Source organism: Periophthalmus magnuspinnatus, chromosome 22, assembly GCF_009829125.3.
Source record: "Periophthalmus magnuspinnatus isolate fPerMag1 chromosome 22, fPerMag1.2.pri, whole genome shotgun sequence".
Taxonomy (NCBI): Eukaryota; Metazoa; Chordata; class Actinopteri; order Gobiiformes; family Gobiidae; genus Periophthalmus; species Periophthalmus magnuspinnatus.
Window position 1 is genome coordinate 4,164,754 of NC_047147.1, and position 20,924 is coordinate 4,185,677.

At 42.2% G+C, this 20,924-nt stretch overlaps 1 protein-coding gene across 1 annotated transcript in view; it reads left to right on the plus strand.

Moving 5' to 3' along the window:
• LOC117390842 (otoferlin-like) overlaps positions 1–17,810 on the plus strand; it is a 39,471-nt gene extending 21,661 nt beyond the window's left edge. The window contains exons 25-41 of the mRNA XM_055231182.1: positions 2,895–2,968; positions 3,355–3,381; positions 3,721–3,843; positions 4,832–4,904; positions 6,578–6,684; positions 6,787–6,924; positions 7,772–7,903; positions 7,976–8,103; positions 9,119–9,289; positions 9,370–9,530; positions 10,376–10,518; positions 11,186–11,274; positions 11,404–11,502; positions 12,298–12,539; positions 12,981–13,159; positions 13,641–13,741; positions 17,630–17,810. Of these exons, the coding sequence (XP_055087157.1) occupies positions 2,895–2,968; positions 3,355–3,381; positions 3,721–3,843; positions 4,832–4,904; positions 6,578–6,684; positions 6,787–6,924; positions 7,772–7,903; positions 7,976–8,103; positions 9,119–9,289; positions 9,370–9,530; positions 10,376–10,518; positions 11,186–11,274; positions 11,404–11,502; positions 12,298–12,539; positions 12,981–13,159; positions 13,641–13,741; positions 17,630–17,810 (2,168 nt within the window). The remainder of the gene's footprint in view (positions 1–2,894; positions 2,969–3,354; positions 3,382–3,720; positions 3,844–4,831; positions 4,905–6,577; positions 6,685–6,786; positions 6,925–7,771; positions 7,904–7,975; positions 8,104–9,118; positions 9,290–9,369; positions 9,531–10,375; positions 10,519–11,185; positions 11,275–11,403; positions 11,503–12,297; positions 12,540–12,980; positions 13,160–13,640; positions 13,742–17,629) is intronic.
• The last annotated feature ends 3,114 nt before the right edge of the window (positions 17,811–20,924 follow it).

Here is a 20,924-nt window from a genome sequence, read left to right on the forward strand (position 1 = left end):
TTAGGAGAGGCTTGATAACTGCAGTTTTCAAAGCGCTTGGGAATGTTCCAGATTGAAGTGACATATTAACTATGTGAGTGAGTGGTGATAGCAAACTGTTGAGCACAGACTTTAGAAATTTAGTGTGTAACACATGGAGGCAGCATGTAGATGAAAACAGATTGGTGACAATCTCTTGGACAGTTTTGTCAGTTACAGGTGCAAAGTCAGAATCAGAAGAATCAGAAGACTTTTATTGCCATAGTCTGTGAACACAGTTCACAAACTAGGAACTTGCTTCGCTGAAAAAGTGCAACATAAATACAAATACAAATAAGGGCATGCACAAAGTTAAAAAGATATGCTTAAAAAATCAAATGAAATACTTAAAGGGAGAAAATATATACAACAGCAGCATCAGAACAACAGTGCAAACATGGCTTATTAAAGTGACCGGTAATATAAAGTGTCCAGTTTAGTGCAGATATTATAAAGTGTTCATGAGACAAACAGCAGAGGGGAAGAAACTGTTCTTATGGCGAGAGGTTCTGGTCCCAATGGACCGTAGCCTCCTGCCAGAGGGAAGTGGCTCAAATAGTCCATGTCCAGGGTGAGAAGTGTCAGCTGCTATACGGCCTGCTCGCCCCCGAGTCCTGGAAACGTACAGGTCCTGTATAGATGGAAGGTTGCAGCCAATCACCTTCTCAGCAGAGCGCACAATGCGCTGCAGTCTCTGTCTGTCCCTGGCAGTGGCCCCAGCAAACCACACAGTGATGGAGGAGGTGAGGATGGACTCAATGATGGAAGTGTAAAACTGCACCATCATCTGGACTGGCAGCTTGAGTGTCCTCAGCTGCCGCAGGTGGAACATCCTCTGCTGGGCTTTCTTGATGAGGGAGCTGATGGTCGGCTCCCAATTGAGATCCTGGGTGATGCAAGTGCCCAGGAAGCGGAAAGAGTCCACAGTGGTGATGGGGGAGTCCGTCAGGGTGAGGGGAGGCAGGGGGGCTGTGACTTTCCTGAAGTCCACAATCATCTCCACTGTCTTCTGGGCGTTGAGCTCCAGGTTGTTGCTGCTGCACCAGGACACCAGCCGGTCCACCTCCCTCCTGTAGGCAGACTCATCGCCGTCCGAGATGAGTCCGATGAGGGTGGTGTCATCCGCAAACTTAACCAGTTTGACGGAGCCGTGGCTGGAGGTGCAGCAGTTGGTGTACAGGGAGAAGAGCAGGGGAGAAAGTACACAGCCCTGTGGAGATCCTGTGCTGATAGTCCGAGTGTCCGAGACATTCTTCCCCAGCCGTACGCACTGTCTCCTGTCCGTTAGGAAGTCAGTGATCCACCTGCAGGTGGAGTCAGGCACGTTGAGCTGAGCGAGCTTGTCCTGGAGCAGAGCAGGGAGGATGATGTTGAATGCAGAGCTGAAGTCCACAAACAGGATCCTGGCATAGGTTCCCGGGGAGTCCAGATGCTGGAGGATGAACTGAAGGGCCAGGTTAATGGTGTCGTCCACAGACCGATTGGCTCTGTAGGCAAACTGCAGAGGGTCCAGGAGGGGGGAGGTGAGGGACTTGAGGTGGTGCAGGACCAGGCGCTCAAATGACTTCATGACTACAGACGTCAGCGCCACAGGTCTGTAGTCATTAAGTCCAATGATCCTGGGCTTCTTGGGGACGGGGACAATGGTGGACAGTTTGAAGCAGGCTGGGCCATGACATGACTCCAGGGAGGTGTTAAAAATGTCCGTGAAGACAGGAGCCAGTTCCTCAGCACAGTGTCTAAGGGTGGAAGGAGAGACACCGTCTGGGCCCGCTGCCTTACGGGGATACTGCTTCCTGAAAAGCTTAGTCACGTCCTGCTCCAAAACTGTGAGGGCAGTGGGGGAGGAGGGGGGGTCCGAGGTGGGTTTGGAGGTAATGTCCATGATGGTGAGGGAGGAGGGGGAGGGGTGTGAAACTTCAAACCTCACATAAAAGCTGTTTAACTTTTCTGCTAGTTGTTTGTTGTCCATGGCGGGAGGGGCTTTGGGCCTGTAGTTGGTGATTTGCCTCAGCCCTCTCCAGACAGAAGCAGAGTCGTTGGTGGAGAATTGCTGCTCCAGACGTGTATTGTACTTCGCTTTAGCCTTTTCCACCTCTTTGCTAAACGCATACTTGCAACGCCTGTAGCCCTCGCGATCTTCTGCCCTGAAAGCCATCTCCTTTTCCCTCCTCAAATGTCTCAGTCTGGGTGTGAACCAGGGTTTGTCGTTGTTAAAAGTCACCCTGGTGCATGATGGATGATATGATGAATGTAGGACGTCACAGTGTCTGTGTACTCATCAAAACTGTCCGTGGCAGCCTTGAACACATCCCAGTCTGTAGTGTCCAAACACGTGCGAAGCTCCTCCACAGTCTTACTGGTCCACTTCTTAGAAGTCCTCACAGCAGGTTTGGAGAGTTTCAGCCGTTGTTTGTAAGCAGGGATGAGATGAACCATGACGTGATCAGAGAATCCCAGAGCAGCGCGGGGCACGGCTCTGTAGGCTCCACTGACCGTTGTGTAACAGTGATCCAGCGTCTTCTGCTCTCTCGTCGGGCAATTAATAAACTGTTTATATTGAGTGAGTCAGCTCTAAGTGTCTAGGTGGGTGCTGGGTTGTTATTTGCATTGTGGAATTCATGGCATTTTTAATGCCCTGAACCTTGTCATTACAGAAAACTGCAAACTCTTTGCACTTAGATGTAACAGAATAATCACATTTAACACAGATGACATCAGCACATTCTACAGAATAATCACATTTTACACCAATGACATCACCACATTCTATAGACCAAGCATATTTAACCAAACCTGAAAAATATTGATTTTGATTGCTGTCAGGTGCCTCTCTGACTGTGCTTTAAATAACATGTGTCTGTTTCCTGGTTCAGAGGAGATCATCGTCGTGAATGCAGAGCCAGAGCAGAACTTCAAGAAGATGGACACAGTGGTCAAACTGGACTCTGTGAGTTTAATGAAGCATGTTCGGAACACACACATATATACACACATACACACATACACATACAATCACACACAAACACACACACATACACCTACACACAGACATACATACATACATACACACACCCCCACACCCCCACATGCGAACACATACACACAAGCATACACACACATGCATGTATACACACATACATACATACATACATACATACATACATACATACACACACAGACACACCCCCACATACACACACACCTACACACCCACACACACACACACACACCCCAACAGACATACAAACACACACACATACATACAAAAATACATACATACACAGACACACACAGAGCACAAATATGATGACATGATGTTTCTTTTGGTTGCAGTGCTCTGATGCCGTGGTGAAGGTTGAGGTAAGAGTTCAGCTGAGTTCTCTGTGTATTTGGCCTCCCTTAAAGTCCTTTGCTGTTGTTTGTTTTACTCACTTTACAGAATTGACTGTATATATAAATGTACATGGCTAATGTGGCTGCCGCCGCGAAAATACAGATACTGCTCTCAAATGTAATGAAGTAAAAGTAAAAGGTATACAGTGTAAAATGTACTTAAGTAAAGTACAGATACAGAAAGAATCTTCTTAAGTTCAGTCCTTCAGTACTTTTACTGGTTTTCATAGTCCATTCAGTATATGCTATCCTGACAAACATGACTTCCCATTTTCATCAGGTTATTTTGACTGTGTTTGTGAGCAGGATGATGACAAAGGGAAGAAGAAGAAGAGAAAGAAGGGAGAGGAGGTGGAAGAGGAAGGTCTGGACGAGAGTATGCTGGACTGGTGGTCCAAGTACTTTGCCTCCATCGAGACGCTCACTGAGGTATGACTCTACACGGTGCTGTTATAATGTGAGTGAATAGGATGGGTCACAACATTATGAACTGCCCATAGTTCAACCTGAGCTGGAGGTCAGAGGTCAGAATCCTCCAGTGTAATCTGCTTTGTAACTGTCAGACTGCACATGTGTGGACCTAGGTTATGGTTAATATGTCTATAATTACTGCTCCTGTCCACATGAATCAAAAACTATACACTTTAAAGGTGTATAGTTATGTAACTTTTTATGTCTTGTCTATATTCAGTTATAATTGCTTCTACCACTACTGCTACTGCTTCTACTACTACCATTGCCACTACTGCTGCCACCACCACCACTACTACTACTACTACTACTACTACTACTACTGCTGCTACTATAAATTTAATGTCATACTGTAGAGCACATGTGTCAAACTCAAGGCCCGTGGGCCAAATTCGGCCCGCCACGTAATTTTATGTGGCCCGCAACAACGTTAATTAAAAGGTATGACTGTCTTAAAATGTCAGTTTATCAGGAGATACACAGTTAAACAGCCATTTTTTCATGCCTATGCAAATCCATATGCAATATTTGTAACTTGAATGAGTAATAAATAAAGAAACAGTTAATTAACAAAATTAAAATGTAGTGACATTTATCTTACAGTCACATCTGGCCCTTTGAGAGCAACCATTTTGTTGTTGTGGCCCTCGGTGAAAATGAGTTTGACACCCCTGCTGTAGAGCATTTCAGGCAGAGCGGCGATATCTCCATGGAGACAAACGGATGGGGAGCCTCCACCAGAAAAGTTACATAGTTGACCTTTAAAGGACAATGCTCTATACAGCGTTTTGTCCCTGTTTACTCCTGGATCATGTTCAGAGCCTCCACACACTCAGTATCATCTTCAGACGTTTAATGTTTGACTCATAGCTCTGATGAAGTATTTAGTATAAATCATTTAAGTTAAACTTCATTCTTAAGTAACTATCTATATATTTTTCCGCAGGTGCTCAGAGCACAAGAGGCGGCGTTTTCAGACACAGAGGACAACAACGACATGGACTTGGCTGATGGAGGTAAAACCCATTTACACCAAAATCACTCCAGAGCTGTCAAAACTGAATGTGTTTGTGTAAGCTAACAGTAAGCTAGCAATAAGCTAACAGTAAGTTAACAGTTAGCTGACAGTTAGCTAATAGTAAGTTAACAGTAAGCTAACAGTAAGTTAACAGTTAACTAACTTTAAGCTAACAATATAGCTGACTGTACAGCTACAGCTCATGCTGCCTAGTGGAGTTGTTTGTTGTCACTAACCTTACTCTGTCCCACTGTAGTAGTAGTAATAGTAATAGTGTTTCAAATGTTGCATGTGAGTTAAATATTACTAAGTAGTAATAGTAGTAGTAGTAGTAGGAGTAGGTCAAGTAGTACAAGTAGTAGTTCTACTAGTAGTAGTAGCAGCAGTAATAGCAGTACTAGCAGTAATCGTATTAGCATAGCAGTAGCAAGAGTATAAGTAGTAGCATTAGCAGTATTAGTAGTAGGAGTAGAGCTAATAGTAGTAGTAGTCATAATAGTAGCAGTAGTAATAGCAGTAGTAGTAGCAGTAATAGTATTACTAGTAGTAGTAGTAGTAGTAGTAGCAGTAGAAGTAGTACCACTAGCAGTATTAGTAGCAGGAGTAGTAGTAATAGTAGTAGTGCAGTAACAGAATTAGTAGTGGTAGTAGTAGTAGTAGCAGTAGTAATAGTAATAGTCTTAGTAGTAGCAGCAGCAGTAGTAGTAGTAGTAGTAGTAGTAGTAGTAGTAGTAGTATCAGTAGTAATAGTAATAGTCTTAGTAGTAGTAGTAGTAGCAATAGTAGTAGTAGTAGCAGCAGTAGTAGCAGTAGTAGTAGTAGTAGTAGTAGTAGTAGTATTTAAATGCTGCATGTACTAACCTGTGTCTGTCCCGTCGCAGTCGTCTCCAAAGTGACATGAAACATGGGCCTGTATGTGTCGCACACTGGATGCTTCCATGAAAGTCCTCAAATCAGAAAACACTTTTAAAAATATAAAAATTTGACATTTCAATCAAAAGTATTAAAATTATTGCTTTAGATTATTTATATAATTAATTCATGAAGCTAAATAAATATTTACTTATTTTTGTGAAGCCATAAGTGCTGTTGTGAAATTGAGAGATAAACAATTTTATTTTTAATTAAAATACATACATAATATATATTTTTTTAAATTTACTGTAACAAAAAGTAAAAAGTATTTATTTTGACTTTTGACCACACAATCTGCTAAACAGTGACCTCAGGATGATAAAGTCCTGCCCTCGCGTCTGGCCACGTTTAAACCAAACCCACACTGAGCCCTGTGCCGCCTGTGCCGCCTGTGCACAGCTGCATATGGCTCCACAATAATGGAAAATTTGATGACTTTCATGTTGAGTTCATGTCTCGAGTGTTTTTTGTTTGTCTTTTCGTCCCTTTGTCTCTTCTCTCTCTGTATTCTCTCTCCTCTCCCTCGCTGTCTATCCCGCTCTCTCATTCCTCTTTCTTGTTCTCTCTCTCCCCCCTCTCTCTCTGTTCTCTCTCCTCTCCCTCGCTGTCGTTTCCGTTCTCTCATCCCTCTTTCTTCTTCTCTCTCTCTTCTCTCTCTCTCTCCCTGTTCTCTCTCTCTCCCTCTCTCTTTCCCTCCCTCTCTCTCCCCTTCACTCCCTTTTTTCCGTCGCCGTGGTAAAAACTCTTCAGAAATCAAACCTGATGACTCTCCCGTAAAAGGCACCAAAAAGGGGAAGTCAAGGAAGAAGAAGTCGATGATCCACGACCCGTTTGAGAAGAAGAAACCCAAACTGGATGAGCTCAAGGTCAGTTTTAGATTTAAGTCACAATCATGTGGAAGGAAACGTCTTCACACCTTTTGTCCAGTTACAGATTTGAACTTTTTCTATTGTTTTTGTGTTCACCAGGTCTATCCCAAAGAGTTGGAGAGTGAGTTTGATAACTTTGAGGACTGGCTGCACAGTTTTAACCTGTTCAGAGGAAAAGCTGGAGACGATGAAGACCAAAATGCCACCGATGAAGACCGAATCGTGGGGAAATTCAAAGTAAAAGATTTTATCAACAAATTATGGTCAATATTTAGATTATAGACATTTGGTGTGACAGTTGTAGACTTTCCTCACAGCCCTGACCAGAAACCAGAATGATTATTTGAGCAGTAGACTAGTCAGCTTTTGTTTTTTTGTTTTTTTGTTTGTTTTTTTTGTGAATCGATTATTATTCCTGGGGAATCTTTTTTTTTTTTATTTAACCAGTTTAATATTTTCTGAATTTAGGCATTTTGATTTTTAAAATATAAACTTTTTTTTTGTAATTAAAACCACAAAATATGTATTCTCTCTTCTCTCCCTACCCCCTCGTCTCTCTCTACCTCTCTCCCTCTTCTCTCTTTTCCCTCTCGTCTCTTGTCTCTCTCCCCACTCGTCTCTCTCTCTCACCCTCTCTCTTTTCTCTCCTTCTGTCTCTCCCTCTTCCTCTTCTTCTCTCTCTCCCTCTCCCTCTCTCTCCCTCTTCTTCTCTCTTTTCCCTCTCGTCTCACCCTCTCTCCTCTCTCTCCCTCTTCTCTCTTTCCCTCTCCCTCTCTCTATCTTTTCTTCTCTACCTCCCCCTCTCATCTCTCTCTCTCCTCTCTCTCCCTCTTCTCTCTCTCTCTCTAAAAAAAAATCACCAAATAAAATCACCAAATATGTATTCTTTTGTCACATTTTGGTTTAAAACCCTTTTTCTTCATAAATGGCATTTTTAATAGCCTTTAAAAGTGTCCCACATTGAACTAAAATAGTCATGGACCCTACAGCTGTTGTGTCTTTGAGCAAAACACTTGACTTTGGATGGTGAAAAGTGTTTTACAAATCCAAACCATTGTTGATTTAGTTTTTCCTTCTGTCCTAGGGCTCCATGTGCATGTACAAAGTGACCGACGACATGTCCAGAGACTCAAACTTCGACTCAAATATGGGAATGTTCCAGAACATTCCTCACAATGACCCGGTCAACGTGCTGGTGCGGGTCTATGTGGTCAGGGTGAGTCTCCACACTTTATAGCTCACTATGAGGAAGTTCTAATGAAGATAATAATAATATGTTCTCGATTAGGCCACAGATCTTCACCCGGCTGACATCAACGGGAAAGCCGATCCATACATCACCATCAGACTCGGAAAGACGGAGATAAAAGATAAGGAAAACTACATCTCCAAACAGCTCAACCCTGTGTTTGGAAAGTGAGTCACATTGGGTTATTTTTATTTATTTTCATTTAGAGAGAATGGATTTTAATAAACATTTAACAAAAAAAACTCAAGCTAATTTACACTCGTGTGGGTTGTAACACATACAAGACCCAACAATTAAAAAAACAATGAAAACACAGACACCACAAAAAACTGTTCACTTCTACAAACTTATTATTCAATTCTATTTTATTTCCATAGCACATGTAAAATACAATTTAAGCTGCCAGAGCTTCACACAAAGTCAACTAAAACAGATTAGAAATACAACACATAAAATGCAACTCACAAGCAAAGAAAAAAAAACAAACACCTGTATATCCTGCCTACTGTTAAATACCAGTGAGAAGATGTGAGTCTAGCGTTAAATTCCAGGGAGAAGAGGTGGGTTTTTAGTATAATCTTAAATTGAGAAGACTGAGAGGATTTGACAGGCACGGGGTGCTGTTCCATAGTCTGGACACTGCCACAGAAAGGCTCTGTCACCTCTGGTCTTGAGCCTGGCTTTGGGCACAGCTTTTTGGTCAGCTGACCTCAGGGTTCTGGGTGGAGTATAGGGCTGCAGTAACTCGTCTTGATGAAGAGGACCCATAGAGTGCTAACAGAGGACCCACAGAGGACCCCAAAAACTGCAGACTGAGGAACCATAGAGTGCAGACTGAACCCACAGAGTGCAGACAGAGGACCCATAGAGTGCAGACAGAGGACCCATAGAGTGCAGACAGAGGACCCATAGAGTGCAGACTGGACCCAGAGAGTGCAGACTGGACCCAGAGAGTGCAGACAGAGGAGCACATATTTAAACATAATCAATAACATTGACAAAAACTCATTATATTCCGGAGGGAGCTCAGGTCAGTGGAGAATTCATGAATAATAAAATCAGAATTCATCTGTTTGTCACTATTTATACAGACCCCACATATTGGCACAAAATAATTTCCCCATCATGGCTCTTTAAGTAAAATTTATTAATTATGAACTAAATGTGTTTGTCCTATCTCAGATCGTTTGATGTGGACGCGACTCTCCCCATGGACTCCACTCTGACCGTGTCCATCTATGACTGGGACCTGGTGGGGACAGATGACCTCATCGGAGAGACCAAGATCGATCTGGAGAATCGTTTCTACAGCAAACACCGGGCCACCTGTGGAGTCGGCCGCGCCTACGCCATGTAAACACCAGGGGGCGCTCAGTTACTACAAGAAATCATATCAATACAGTAATTGGTTAATTTTCTTGTTTTGTTTGTAGCCATGGTTACAATGTTTGGCGAGACCCGATGAAGCCGACACATATTCTGGCGAAGCTGTGTAAAGATGGGAAGCTGGACGGGCCTCACTATGGACCACCAGGGAAAGTGAAAGTAGAGAACCGAGTTTTCATGGGACCCACCGAGATTGAGGACGAAAACGGTACAATGTTTTACTAATACCATGTGTGACCATCAGAATAAATGCTGCTTAAAGTGTGAAGAAGCCTCAGTGTGAAACCTGCAGAACTTGGAACTTGGCTCCAAATTGGCCCCTATAACTGTTAGCCTCGATGAGCTTCATTTGACTGGAGCTGAACACTGTGGGTGACATCACACTCATTTAGTCCACTTTTTTATACAGTCTGTGGCCTCCACAAACCTTTAGGTAGATGATCCAAAGTGTTCTAGTTTCCATGGTGATGTTGTTCCACAAAATTACATAAAACTTTGACATCTCCATTCAGACAAACAGGTGGCACATGCCTTTAAATTAAGTATTTACTGACAAAAAAGTGAAACTGTACAGAAACTGAAACTGCATAGACTCAGGATCTCTGAGCTTCACACACAGCTTCATGCTATATTATCATACACATACTTAAACATACACGTAAAGCTACCATCTGTAATTAGAATGGCCAACCCTCCCCTGTTGTATCCTCAAGTGTCACCACTTTGAACAGGCTTTTAAACAGATGGGGGCAGCTAATATGAATGTCATGAAAAAACAGATTTTTGTAATACAGCAAATTAATGGGTCTAATCACTGATGTAATGAGGTAATTACATTAAATATTTGTGAATTTCATGGTATAGCACAATATCATCCACCCCTGTCGGAAAGTCACATCACCTTATAGAACCTGAAACCCACCACCAGCTCAGCAGCTGTTAAGAAGATATTAATAAATATAAATTTGTTTGCATATTGTTGTTGTTGTTGTTGTTGTTGTTGTTGTTGTTGTTGTTGTTGTTGTGTGAGGTTTGTCATTGTTGTTGTGTCAGGTCTGAAGAAGCAGACAGATGACCACGTCGCTCTGAGTGTGTTGAATCATTGGGAGCAGATTCCTAAAGTGGGCTGTAAACTGGTCCCTGAACATGTGGAGACGAGGCCTCTGCTGCACCCGGACAAGCCAGGCATCGAGCAAGTACGTCCACAGACAAATTATATCTGTGCCTACAGTATCTAATTGATGATGTGCAGTGTGGGGACTCGTCTAGGTTGTGTTCACATCACAACATTTAAAATCCCTCTAGTTTACAGGTCCTATATTATACAAACTGACTCTTGTGAGCTTTAAGCCATGTTCAAATGCTGTTCCTTCTCAGAAAAATACATGGAGTTGTGTTTTGTTTCATTCATTGAGCAAACTATATCTCCAAAGCTCAAAATGCTCTGTTCCACCTTGTGATGTCATGAAGTGGTAGTTTTCAAGTTAACAGCTTCGTTTACCTTTAGTTCAGTAGAGATTGGAAATTCCAACGCTGAATCATCCAAATGATTCTATTGAAGGTGTATGGAGTTTAAAAACACAGTGGAGCATTTCCTGTATTGCCACGTGGTGGAACAGAGTGTTTTCAGTTTGAGAGAACTCAGCCTGAATCTGCAGGGTTTGTGTGTTAAACATGTGCGAATGAAACAAAACACAACTCCAGGTCTGTTTGTGATGCGGAAATAACATTAGAACATGGATCTACACAACAGGGTTAGCATCTTTTTTTTTTTATAACTGCATCTTTTATGATTTGCCCTTTTAAATAGCCATTTTGATTTGTGTTTTAATATGGTTAAGTTTGTGTCGTGTTTGTTTTCAGGGCAGGATAGAGATGTGGGTGGACATGTTTCCCAAAGACATGACAGCACCAGGCCCAGCCCTCGACATCGCACCAAGAAAACCCAAGAAGTAGCATTAATAATAATAATAATAATATAATAACACATATACAGGGTTCTACTGATCTCTCCCTGCTTGTCAGCCCCTTCTCTCTGCACCATTCTGCTCACAGATGTGTGTTTTTGTGTTTTTATGCAGGTTTGAGTTGAGGGTGATCATCTGGAACACAGACGAGGTGGTGCTGGAAGACGACGATATTTTCACTGGAGAAAAATCCAGTGACATCTTTGTCCGAGGGTCAGGAATAATTTAATATAAACTTTGTAATTGTAATTATTTTAAAAATGTGAGTAAACTGTAATGATTCAGTGAACATATAACTTTTCTGGAGCAGGGTCCACCAAAAAATTTGATAAATGCAAGATGAAGAAACAATAGATTGTTGTAATTGCATAGTGCCATTCATACACAGTATATAAAATATATAAATAGACATAACTAACCTGCTAGCGGCCACGTTCCAAACATTAAGTGATCATAGGCGCACTTTCAGCTCCATCAACTCCAATTCACTTTACATTGGAAAATTGTCACCCCTCTGTCTGTGAATACTGCAAGTACAAATACTAAAAGTAAAAAGTACACAAGTACACACAAATACTACACAAAGTACTAGTTACTTTTAACCGTAGACTGTATAAACAAGTGGACTAAGTGAGTGTGACGTCACCCACAGCATTTGGCTCTAGTCAAATGAAGCTCATCGAGGCTAGAGCAGCTATAGGGGCCAATTTAGAGCTGAGTTCCATATTAGGAATTCTGACCACGAGTATCATAGCAACCAAAGAGCTAATCCAGAGTGAGGCCCCTTCCCTCCCACAGCACTGGTTTAGCAGTGTGCGGACACTTTCAGTCAAACCTGTTGCTAACACTAGCAGGGGCACCCTCATGGAAGGAAGGTGCCTGATTTGTCTGTTATTAATGTTCATATCTTGATTTACAGACACAATAGCCACTGAGCCACTGTCACTTTCCACCTCAGTACAAATTGTGTAATGTTTTTAAACCTGATGAAAGCTTCTTGTTTTGCAGTTGGTTGAAGGGTCAGCAGGAGGACAAGCAGGACACAGACGTTCACTATCACTCCATCACCGGAGAGGGCAACTTTAACTGGCGTTTCATTTACCCCTTCGACTACCTCATGGCCGAAGAGAAGATTGTCATCTCCAAAAAGGAGTCTATGTTTGCCTGGGACGAGACTGAGTACAAGATCCCGCCCAGACTCAACCTGCAAGTGTGGGATGCAGACCACTTCTCTGCAGATGACTTCCTGGGTAACAACCACTTACACTGTATAGAGAAACTGACATAGCTAACCTGCTATCCACCGCATTCTGTCTGAAGCTCTGTCACTCGAGTTAGAATTTAATCTGAGTTTTCTTTAACACAATCTGATCATGAAGAACTGACTTATCTAAACTTCAACACTGAGCTGATTTGTGCTGTTAAACAAGTCCCTCTCAAATATCATTACAGTCAGAAGCTAGCTAGCACTAGCCAACAGTTTTTCAGTTAGTCACTGTCACCTTTTAGTTGAAAAGCAAACTCCTAAATAGGACCATGAATGCTCGATCTCAGACTGCTGATTGTTATAATGCTGATAATGAGTGTCCAGACTATCTAAATTAAGAAAGCAAGTCAACAATTCCCCATTTTCTAATAAACATTTAGTTCTAGTTTTAGCTTCAGACTAAACTCCTCTTGTATTTTTCCAGGTGCGATCGAGTTGGATCTGAACCGTTTTCCTCGCGGGGCAAAAACAGCGAAGCAGTGCTCCCTCGAGATGGTAACGAATGAAGGAGACATGCCCATGGTCTCCATCTTTAAACAGAAGAGGATCAAAGGCTGGTGGCCTTTTGTGGCACGAAACGAAGAAGACGAGTTTGAGCTCACGGTGAGACCACAGACTGTATAAAGAAGTGGACTAAGTGACATCACCAACAGCGTTTGGCTCCAGTTAAATGAAGCTCATCGAGACTAGAGCAGTTATAGGGGACAATTTGGAGCCCAGATCCATATTTGGAATTCTGATCACAAATATCATTGCAACCAAAGAGCCAATCCAGAGCCAGGCTGCTGAAGGTAACACCCCTTACCCCCGCCCACACCGCTGGTTTAGCAGGATGCAGACATTTAGCAGCGCTGTCAATCAAACCTGTTGGCTGTATGGCTAGCAGGAGCGACCTCTGGGAAAGAAGGCTCCTGGATATGACTGAGACAGCAGGACATGATTAAGATGACTGGGACTTGTGCTTTTAACCCCTGTGACTTAAGAGGTATCGAATTAGAAATACATGACTGGAACGAAGTAGGTTTGTGTTTGTAAATGTGTATGCAATTCACCTATGTTTGTGCACTGTTGTTTTTGTGTTCAGGGCAAAGTGGAGGCGGAGCTTCACCTTCTGACCGGAGAAGAGGCAGAGAAGAGTCCAGTGGGAGAAGGACGCAACGAACCTGAGCCTCTGGAGAAGCCCAAGTATGAACTCACACACACACCACACACATACACCCCCCCCCCCCCCCCCCACACCACACACATACACCCCCCCCCCCCCACACACACACACACCACACACATACACAACCCCACACACACACACACACCCCCACACACACCACACACATACACAACCCCACACACACACACACACGCACACACCCCTACACACACACCACACACATACACAACCCCCCCCCACGCACACGCACCCCCCCACACACACACACACATATATATCACGTACTGCACTGCAAATACACATAGTGCTCATCAGAATATTAATCTGAATGTGAGACCATATTTTAGCCGACCCCATTCACTAATAATCAGAGGCGTTACTATTAAATAGACAGAGGACTATCCTGTATCACTGCTGATGGATTGAAATGTTACTGGCTGCTGTTTCATCTCTGGCCACATGAGGGAGGCATTAGTGAGACAGATTTTGTTGACATGGGTTCAATATTGTGGCATTATGAAAGCCCTTGTCAATCATGGACTCAGAGCAGAAGAATCACACTAATGTTTATCTGCATCTGATACAGTTTTCATGTTCAGCATGGAGGAACAATAAATAATTAGAATCAAACCTTACACTTATTTAAACAAGTCACAAACATCTTGAACCTAAACAAAAATGGCTGCTCTGCTCCAAAGCCCTCACTTAAAGATTAATATTCTGTAAAGTAATTTTAACTCCAGGCCAATGATTTCTCATGTTCATCTGCGTTCATCACTGTGTCTGTGTCCAGTCTATGTCAGTGTTGTGTGTTTGAGCTGTTCTTTGACTCCTGCTTCCACCTTCTCATGTCATACAGGCCAAAGTGCAGGGTTTACAGACAGAGTTCACATGTGCAGTTTAAGATGGTTAGGGATGAGTGGTAGAATCATAAATTAGACTTTAAAACAACTAAACCTTTCATAAATAATGAATAAACAGAAAGAAAACCTTGAACTAAAAATAAACTAAATATAAAACTAATTATAAACAACCTGATAAAAAAACATAAAGAGTAAACATAGAAGAAGAAAGGCATTTTTAAGTCTGCGCCAGCGTCTGGGACCAGTTCACTTCAGGGTAAGTTACTCCTCTTTTTACTATGACCTCTGTTCTGTGCTAATGTACATGTGTGTCTGTCTCGTGTCTGTCTGTCCAGTTAATCTTAAAGAATTATCAAAATATTACACAGTGTGTGTTAAGTCGATTAACTGTAAAACTGATGAAGCATATTTATATTTTGTGTTAAGTTAAGTCGTCAACCAGAATGTAGAATGAGCTTGTCATTTTGAATTGCCAGATCCTAATTCAGTCTGTGATGTATCTGCAGTTTGCTAATGGAGCCTCAGGTTTAGTTGTTGAATCAGTGGGAGTGGCCCGGGGGGAAATAGGGGGCCAAGTCTTTTAAAGTGGAGCTAAACACAAAATCGACTTTTTTGCCACTAAACTGTGTACATGGTGGCTTATGTACAGTTCTCAGTCCTTTTCTGGCAATTTTAATGCAAACTAGGTACATTTGAAAGTGGCTGTGCTTCCTTCATTGTCCATTACAATTTCAAATACTACATGACATCACTTAGGGCTGCAGGTGCTTAGTTTGAAGTGTGGACACCTGCTGGACCAATCACACTGGTCCTTATATCTCCAGATCCCGCCCCTCCTCCCCCTTCCTTTAGTCCTCCAGGCCTTACCTCTCCATCCCAATTGTCTGAAAACTCCTCGTCCTCTTTAAGTGTTTCATTTTCAACAGAAGGTGAGAGTGACTAGCTGAAAAACTGTTGGCTAATGCTAGCTAGCTCGTGACTGTAATGTTATTTGAGAGGGACTTGTTTAACAGCCCAAATCAGCTCACCTGGTGTAGTCTAGATAAGTCAGTTCTTTATGGTCAGATTGTGCTAAAACAAAGCTCAGATTAAAGTATAACAGAGCAGTGCCTCCAGTTAGCATCACACCCCCAGGGAATGTTGATGACATCAGCTGCAAAGTTTCAAGTTGTAAATTTGTTATGATCACATCTGAAAATATTTTTGTGTAATAAACTGTGTATAAACAGGTGTAATATATTGGCAGACATGATGTGTTTTCTTACGGCCTGTCTCCTCTGTACAGTCGGCCGGACACCAGCCTGCTGTGGTTCCTGACCCCCTTTAAGGCGGTCAAACACCTCGTCTGCACTCAGTACAAGTGGCTGGTCATAAAGATTGTGGTGGTGCTCCTGCTGCTGGTCATGCTGGCCCTGTTCCTGTACAGCATGCCCGGATACATGGTCAAGAAGATGCTCGGAGTTTAAACTGGTCCAAAATGTAAACTGTGGCTTTTATAATGTCAATTTTAGGTTTCATAAATATATGAATGTGTCATTTTTGGTTCCTCCTTCTCATGTTCTATATCCAAACTCATGATCCATAAATGTTGAACCTGGCTCCACAAACTCGTCATATTAATCTCATGCCTTAAAGTCCTTAGACACCACTCTCGTCTTTGGGCTTGAAAAATGGCTCCACTTTATGAAGAAAAAAAATCACATGACTTTTGTTTATTTACACTGACAGAGAAGATGATGAATTTTGGGACAGTTTTTGTTTCATGTGGATAGACCTAGAAATTACTCAGATATTAACCATAAACCAGGACTGAACCAGGACTAAACCAAGACTAAACCAGAACTAAATCAGATCTAAACCAGGACTGAACCAGGACTAAACCAGGTCTAAATCAGGTAAACACATTTGTAATGCCAGCTCCACTTGAGAGTTCTCTCCTGTCTCAGTTTTAAATATGTAGGTCACCACATTCTCAAATCCATCTAGTTTAACCTATTACTAAAAGGACGATAATAATGAGGGTCTTTGGCTCTCGAAAGTTCTCTGATGTCTGTGTGTGGCTGATTTTTTTTTTTCATTTATGTAACAGTGTGATGGATGTGTTTATTTTAGATGTTTGTATTAAAATTGGACTTGAATAACTGATATTAACTGAAGTTCCACAGTGATTTTACCAACCACATCACTCCCTTTGTAATGAGAAGTTAGGGTGCACTACGGAACTTTTCAGGTAGAGGTCTCTGTCATATGATTGTCTCCATGGAAATGTTATTGGCTTTCTGGATATGTTTCACAGTATGGAATTAAAACTCAGTCTTGCATGTATTCAGTTATGTTCTAGTTTAATGCACGAGTATGGAACATTTCAGGCCAGGAAATAGCATCTCCATGGGGAGCACAAGCAGACGGTGGGCTTTCGTGCTGAAAAGTTCCAGAGTGCCCCATTAGTGAGTAAAAGTCGATGATCCAAGCAGCACCAGTAGAACATGGACAGTACACTTTATACTTCATTATTAAACTGTTAAAAACATGATCCTCGTCTGTTATGTCTCACTTCAATCTAATTAATACAAATGAGTCCAAGTTTACACAAAGCCCCGCCCCCTACAGCCATTAAACAGTGTTGTGTTGAATGTATCTGCCTCCTTCATTCTGTGTCATGTTTTATATAAGATATTAACAGCTTCCATAGTTACAGACAGACATAACATTAAACCCTCCTCCCTCTCGCTCTCCCCTTTAGCCCCTCCTCCCTCTCGCTCTCCCCTTTAGCCCCTCCTCCCTCTCGCTCTCCCCTTTAACCCCTTCTCACTCTCGCTCTCCCCTTTAGCCCCTCCTCCCTCTCCCCTTTAGCCCCTCCTCCCTCTCGCTCTCCCCTTTAACCCCTTCTCACTCTCGCTCTCCCCTTTAGCCCCTCCTCCCTCTCGCTCTCCCCTTTAGCCCCTCCTCCCTCTCCCCTTTAGCCCCTCCTCCCTCTCCCCTTTAGTCCTCCAGACTCTTGTCCCTTGAGTCTCACTCTTGTTGTTTGTGTGTCCTGTGCAGTCGTCCGGATGTGGCTCTGCTGTGGTTCCTGATCCCGCTCAAAGCCGCTAAACACTTGGTGTGTGACCAGTACCGATGGCTGACCATAAAGATCGTCACGGCGCTGCTCCTTCTGGCCATAGTTGGCCTCTTCCTGTACAACATGCCCGGGTACATGGTCAAGAAGATGCTCGGGGCATGAGGGTTTTTATCTGACTGTTTTAGAAAGCACCAATCAAGCACGAGGACAGGGCCACCCACACTCTGTGAAAACATCCAAAACAAAACATTCAAATATGTCAGATCAGTTTAAAGTGGTTTCAGTAATTTAACACAGCAGTTCATATTTTCTTGTTTTAATGAAATGGGCTGTACCCACAGACTGTATATATAAATGGGCATAGCTAACCTGCTAGCCGCTGTGTTCCAAACAGTAAATGATCATGGGTGCACTTCCAACTCCATCGATTCTGGTTCCAATTCACTTGAAATTGAAAAGCTGTGTCTTCTCTCTGTAACTGTTGCTGTCAGACTCGTCATTTTGGTTTTAAAATGTTCGTATTAACCCTCTACATGATCCTGGGGTTTTTATTTCACTATTGTGTCTGTAAATAAAAATATGAACATTAATAACAGACAAATCACCAAGATCGCCCCTGCTAACATTAGCAATAGGTTTCATTGACAGCGTTGCAAAACACCTCCTCCCTACTAAATCAGCGGTGCTTTGGGAAGGGGAATTAACTTCAACAGTCTCACTCCAGATTGGCTCTTTGGTTGCTATGATACTCGTGGTCAGAATTGCAAATATGGAACTCTGCTGTAGATTGTCTGCTATAGCTGCTAGACCCAATGTGCTTCATTTGAAGCTGAACGCTGTGGGTCACACATTGTCCACTTCTTTATACAGTCTGGGGCTTGTACCTGATTTGTTACATGCAATAAAGTTTTGCTCCAGTTCAGATTTATTGCATAAGCAGCTCTTAGAGGTAAAATGAAACAGCTGTGTGCTGTATCTAGTTATACAGCCTTTTATTGTCAGAGAATGAGGAAGTGCACCGTTATCCTGCTAGTTTGTTAGCTTTACCATGACAGAAAACAGGCCTGTGAAAGTTGTGTAAAGTGCTTATAAACGCATCTCGGTGAATAATTAGGATGTTCTAAATGCATAAAGTGAAGTGAGGAATAACTTTGGACCACTATAACATGGTTTTGTGTTAGTGTTACATCAGGACAACCTGCTCCACTGTAAAATATTTAAACATATTCATTAATATTAAACATGGCTCTTTAGGAGAAAATAAAAAAAGGAAAAAATATTACTGGACTGAAAATCATGGAGGTTTTCTGCAGAAGAGAAATCTCATTTTGTTTGTGAATGACAGGTGACCAATGCTTCGTTTCACATGTGTCTGTGTTCTGGTTCAACGACCATGTTTGGTACTAGTATAAAAAAAAATATAGGAAAAAAAAACATCTCTCTGGATTTTCCAGGCAAAGTTTATCCCATATGAGCAGGACCAAACCAGGACTAAAGCAGGATCCAACCCAGAACTAAACCAGGACCCAACTAGGACCAAACTAGGACTAAATCTGGACTAAACCAGGATCAAACCCAGGACTTGAAATGTGGACGTATAGAGATGTTTGACTTCTGTTCTTCAGTGTGTTTTGTGTTTTTATTTTGACAGTTGCTTCTTCACTTTTACTGAAGCTGTGGTGTATTTTGTGCTCTGACATGATTTGAAGCGTTTCTTGTTTAAATGTGCTTTGGTCACTTTGTTTTATGTGTGTCTTCAGCAGATGTCGATCATGTAAATGTGCAATTTGTGAATAAAATGAATAATAAAAATCATTGTGTTTTTAAGCGTTAAAGGGGCTGTACCTGATGTTTCCATGTATCTGAGTAAACAGCTCTTTAGTACAGATGTATTATATAAACAGCTCTGGAGCTTTTAATATGTCCGCTCTGCTCTGTCTTTGTTTTATTGTCCAGGTAACAGGAAGTTCACTGTTAGCTTTTTATTTCTTTACCATTAAACTCCACTTTGGCCTCTGAAAACTCATCATGGTGAGTAGTTATGATGTTCTGAAAGCATAAAGTAAGTGAGGAGTGTCTTTTAACCCCAACAAACTGTTTAAAATGAACTGGTTCTGTCACGTTTTTAGATAAAAAATTGTCACATTTTTATACAGCACTTTTCAGAAAAACACTCACCTACACACACACAGACACACGCACACACACATCCCCACACCCCTACACACACACACACACACACACACACACACACACAGGGGGGACTATGGAAATACTATTAACTAGTCACCTGGCAAATCCACACTAAATACCTTTGTATTTTTAAACAGGATATCAGTCTCTACCTGGCACCACTCCCTTGTTATGTCTCGAGCCAAACAGTAGGCTACTGTGCAATCAGATTTGTTTATTTTAGTGATGCTTGAAACAAAGTTGCTCATTGGTCACCTATCAATTTGAACACAAGGAAAATTCTCTCACCTCAAAATTTAGTGTGTTGCTCATTGAAACCCACCGAGACACAGGCAGAAACATGCAAACTCCACACATAAAAGCTCTATGTGCAGTGTACACAAATGCTACAATAGTGACCTCTTAATCATGAAAACCAGGTACTGGAAGTTAATGTATTATAAGTTTGTAACTGTTATATATATTTCACAAGAACTATTCCACTGAACAAAGTGCATTGAACACAAAGGACAAAAACAATCAATTGGCATTTGACAAGAATCACAAAAACATGTATGCTTTAAGAATATTATATTATTTGAAAGATGTTTTAGTTCATGTTTTAGTTGATGGGGGAAACCGGAGTACCCGGAGGAAACCCATCCAGACACGGGGAGAAACATGAAAAACTCCTCACAGGCCTTCCTGTGAGGCATGAGTGTTGTCACTCAGCCACCGTGCTGCCTACACACAAAAACAGAGAAGAGGGGTTGGTCTGGTCTGCTGCAGGAGGAGCCCTCGTCACCACCAGCTCTGTGGGAACAGACACAAGAAGAGGGGGAGCAGAAAACTTTTTTTTTTTTTTTTTCTTCACACAAACACAAAAAACACACTATTTACAACAAAACACCTATGTACAATATGATACAGTGTCATAGTTAGTTGACACCTGTGGAGTCCCAGGTCAGAAATGATAGAATACGGGACATGAATGATCTGAGGGCCCTTGGAATAGCAGCCAAAAGCGTAGCAGAGGGAGCAAGGAGAGTCTTAGCAGGAAGAGCAGAGAGGGCTTTGGTAGGAGGAGCAGAGAGGGCCTTAGCA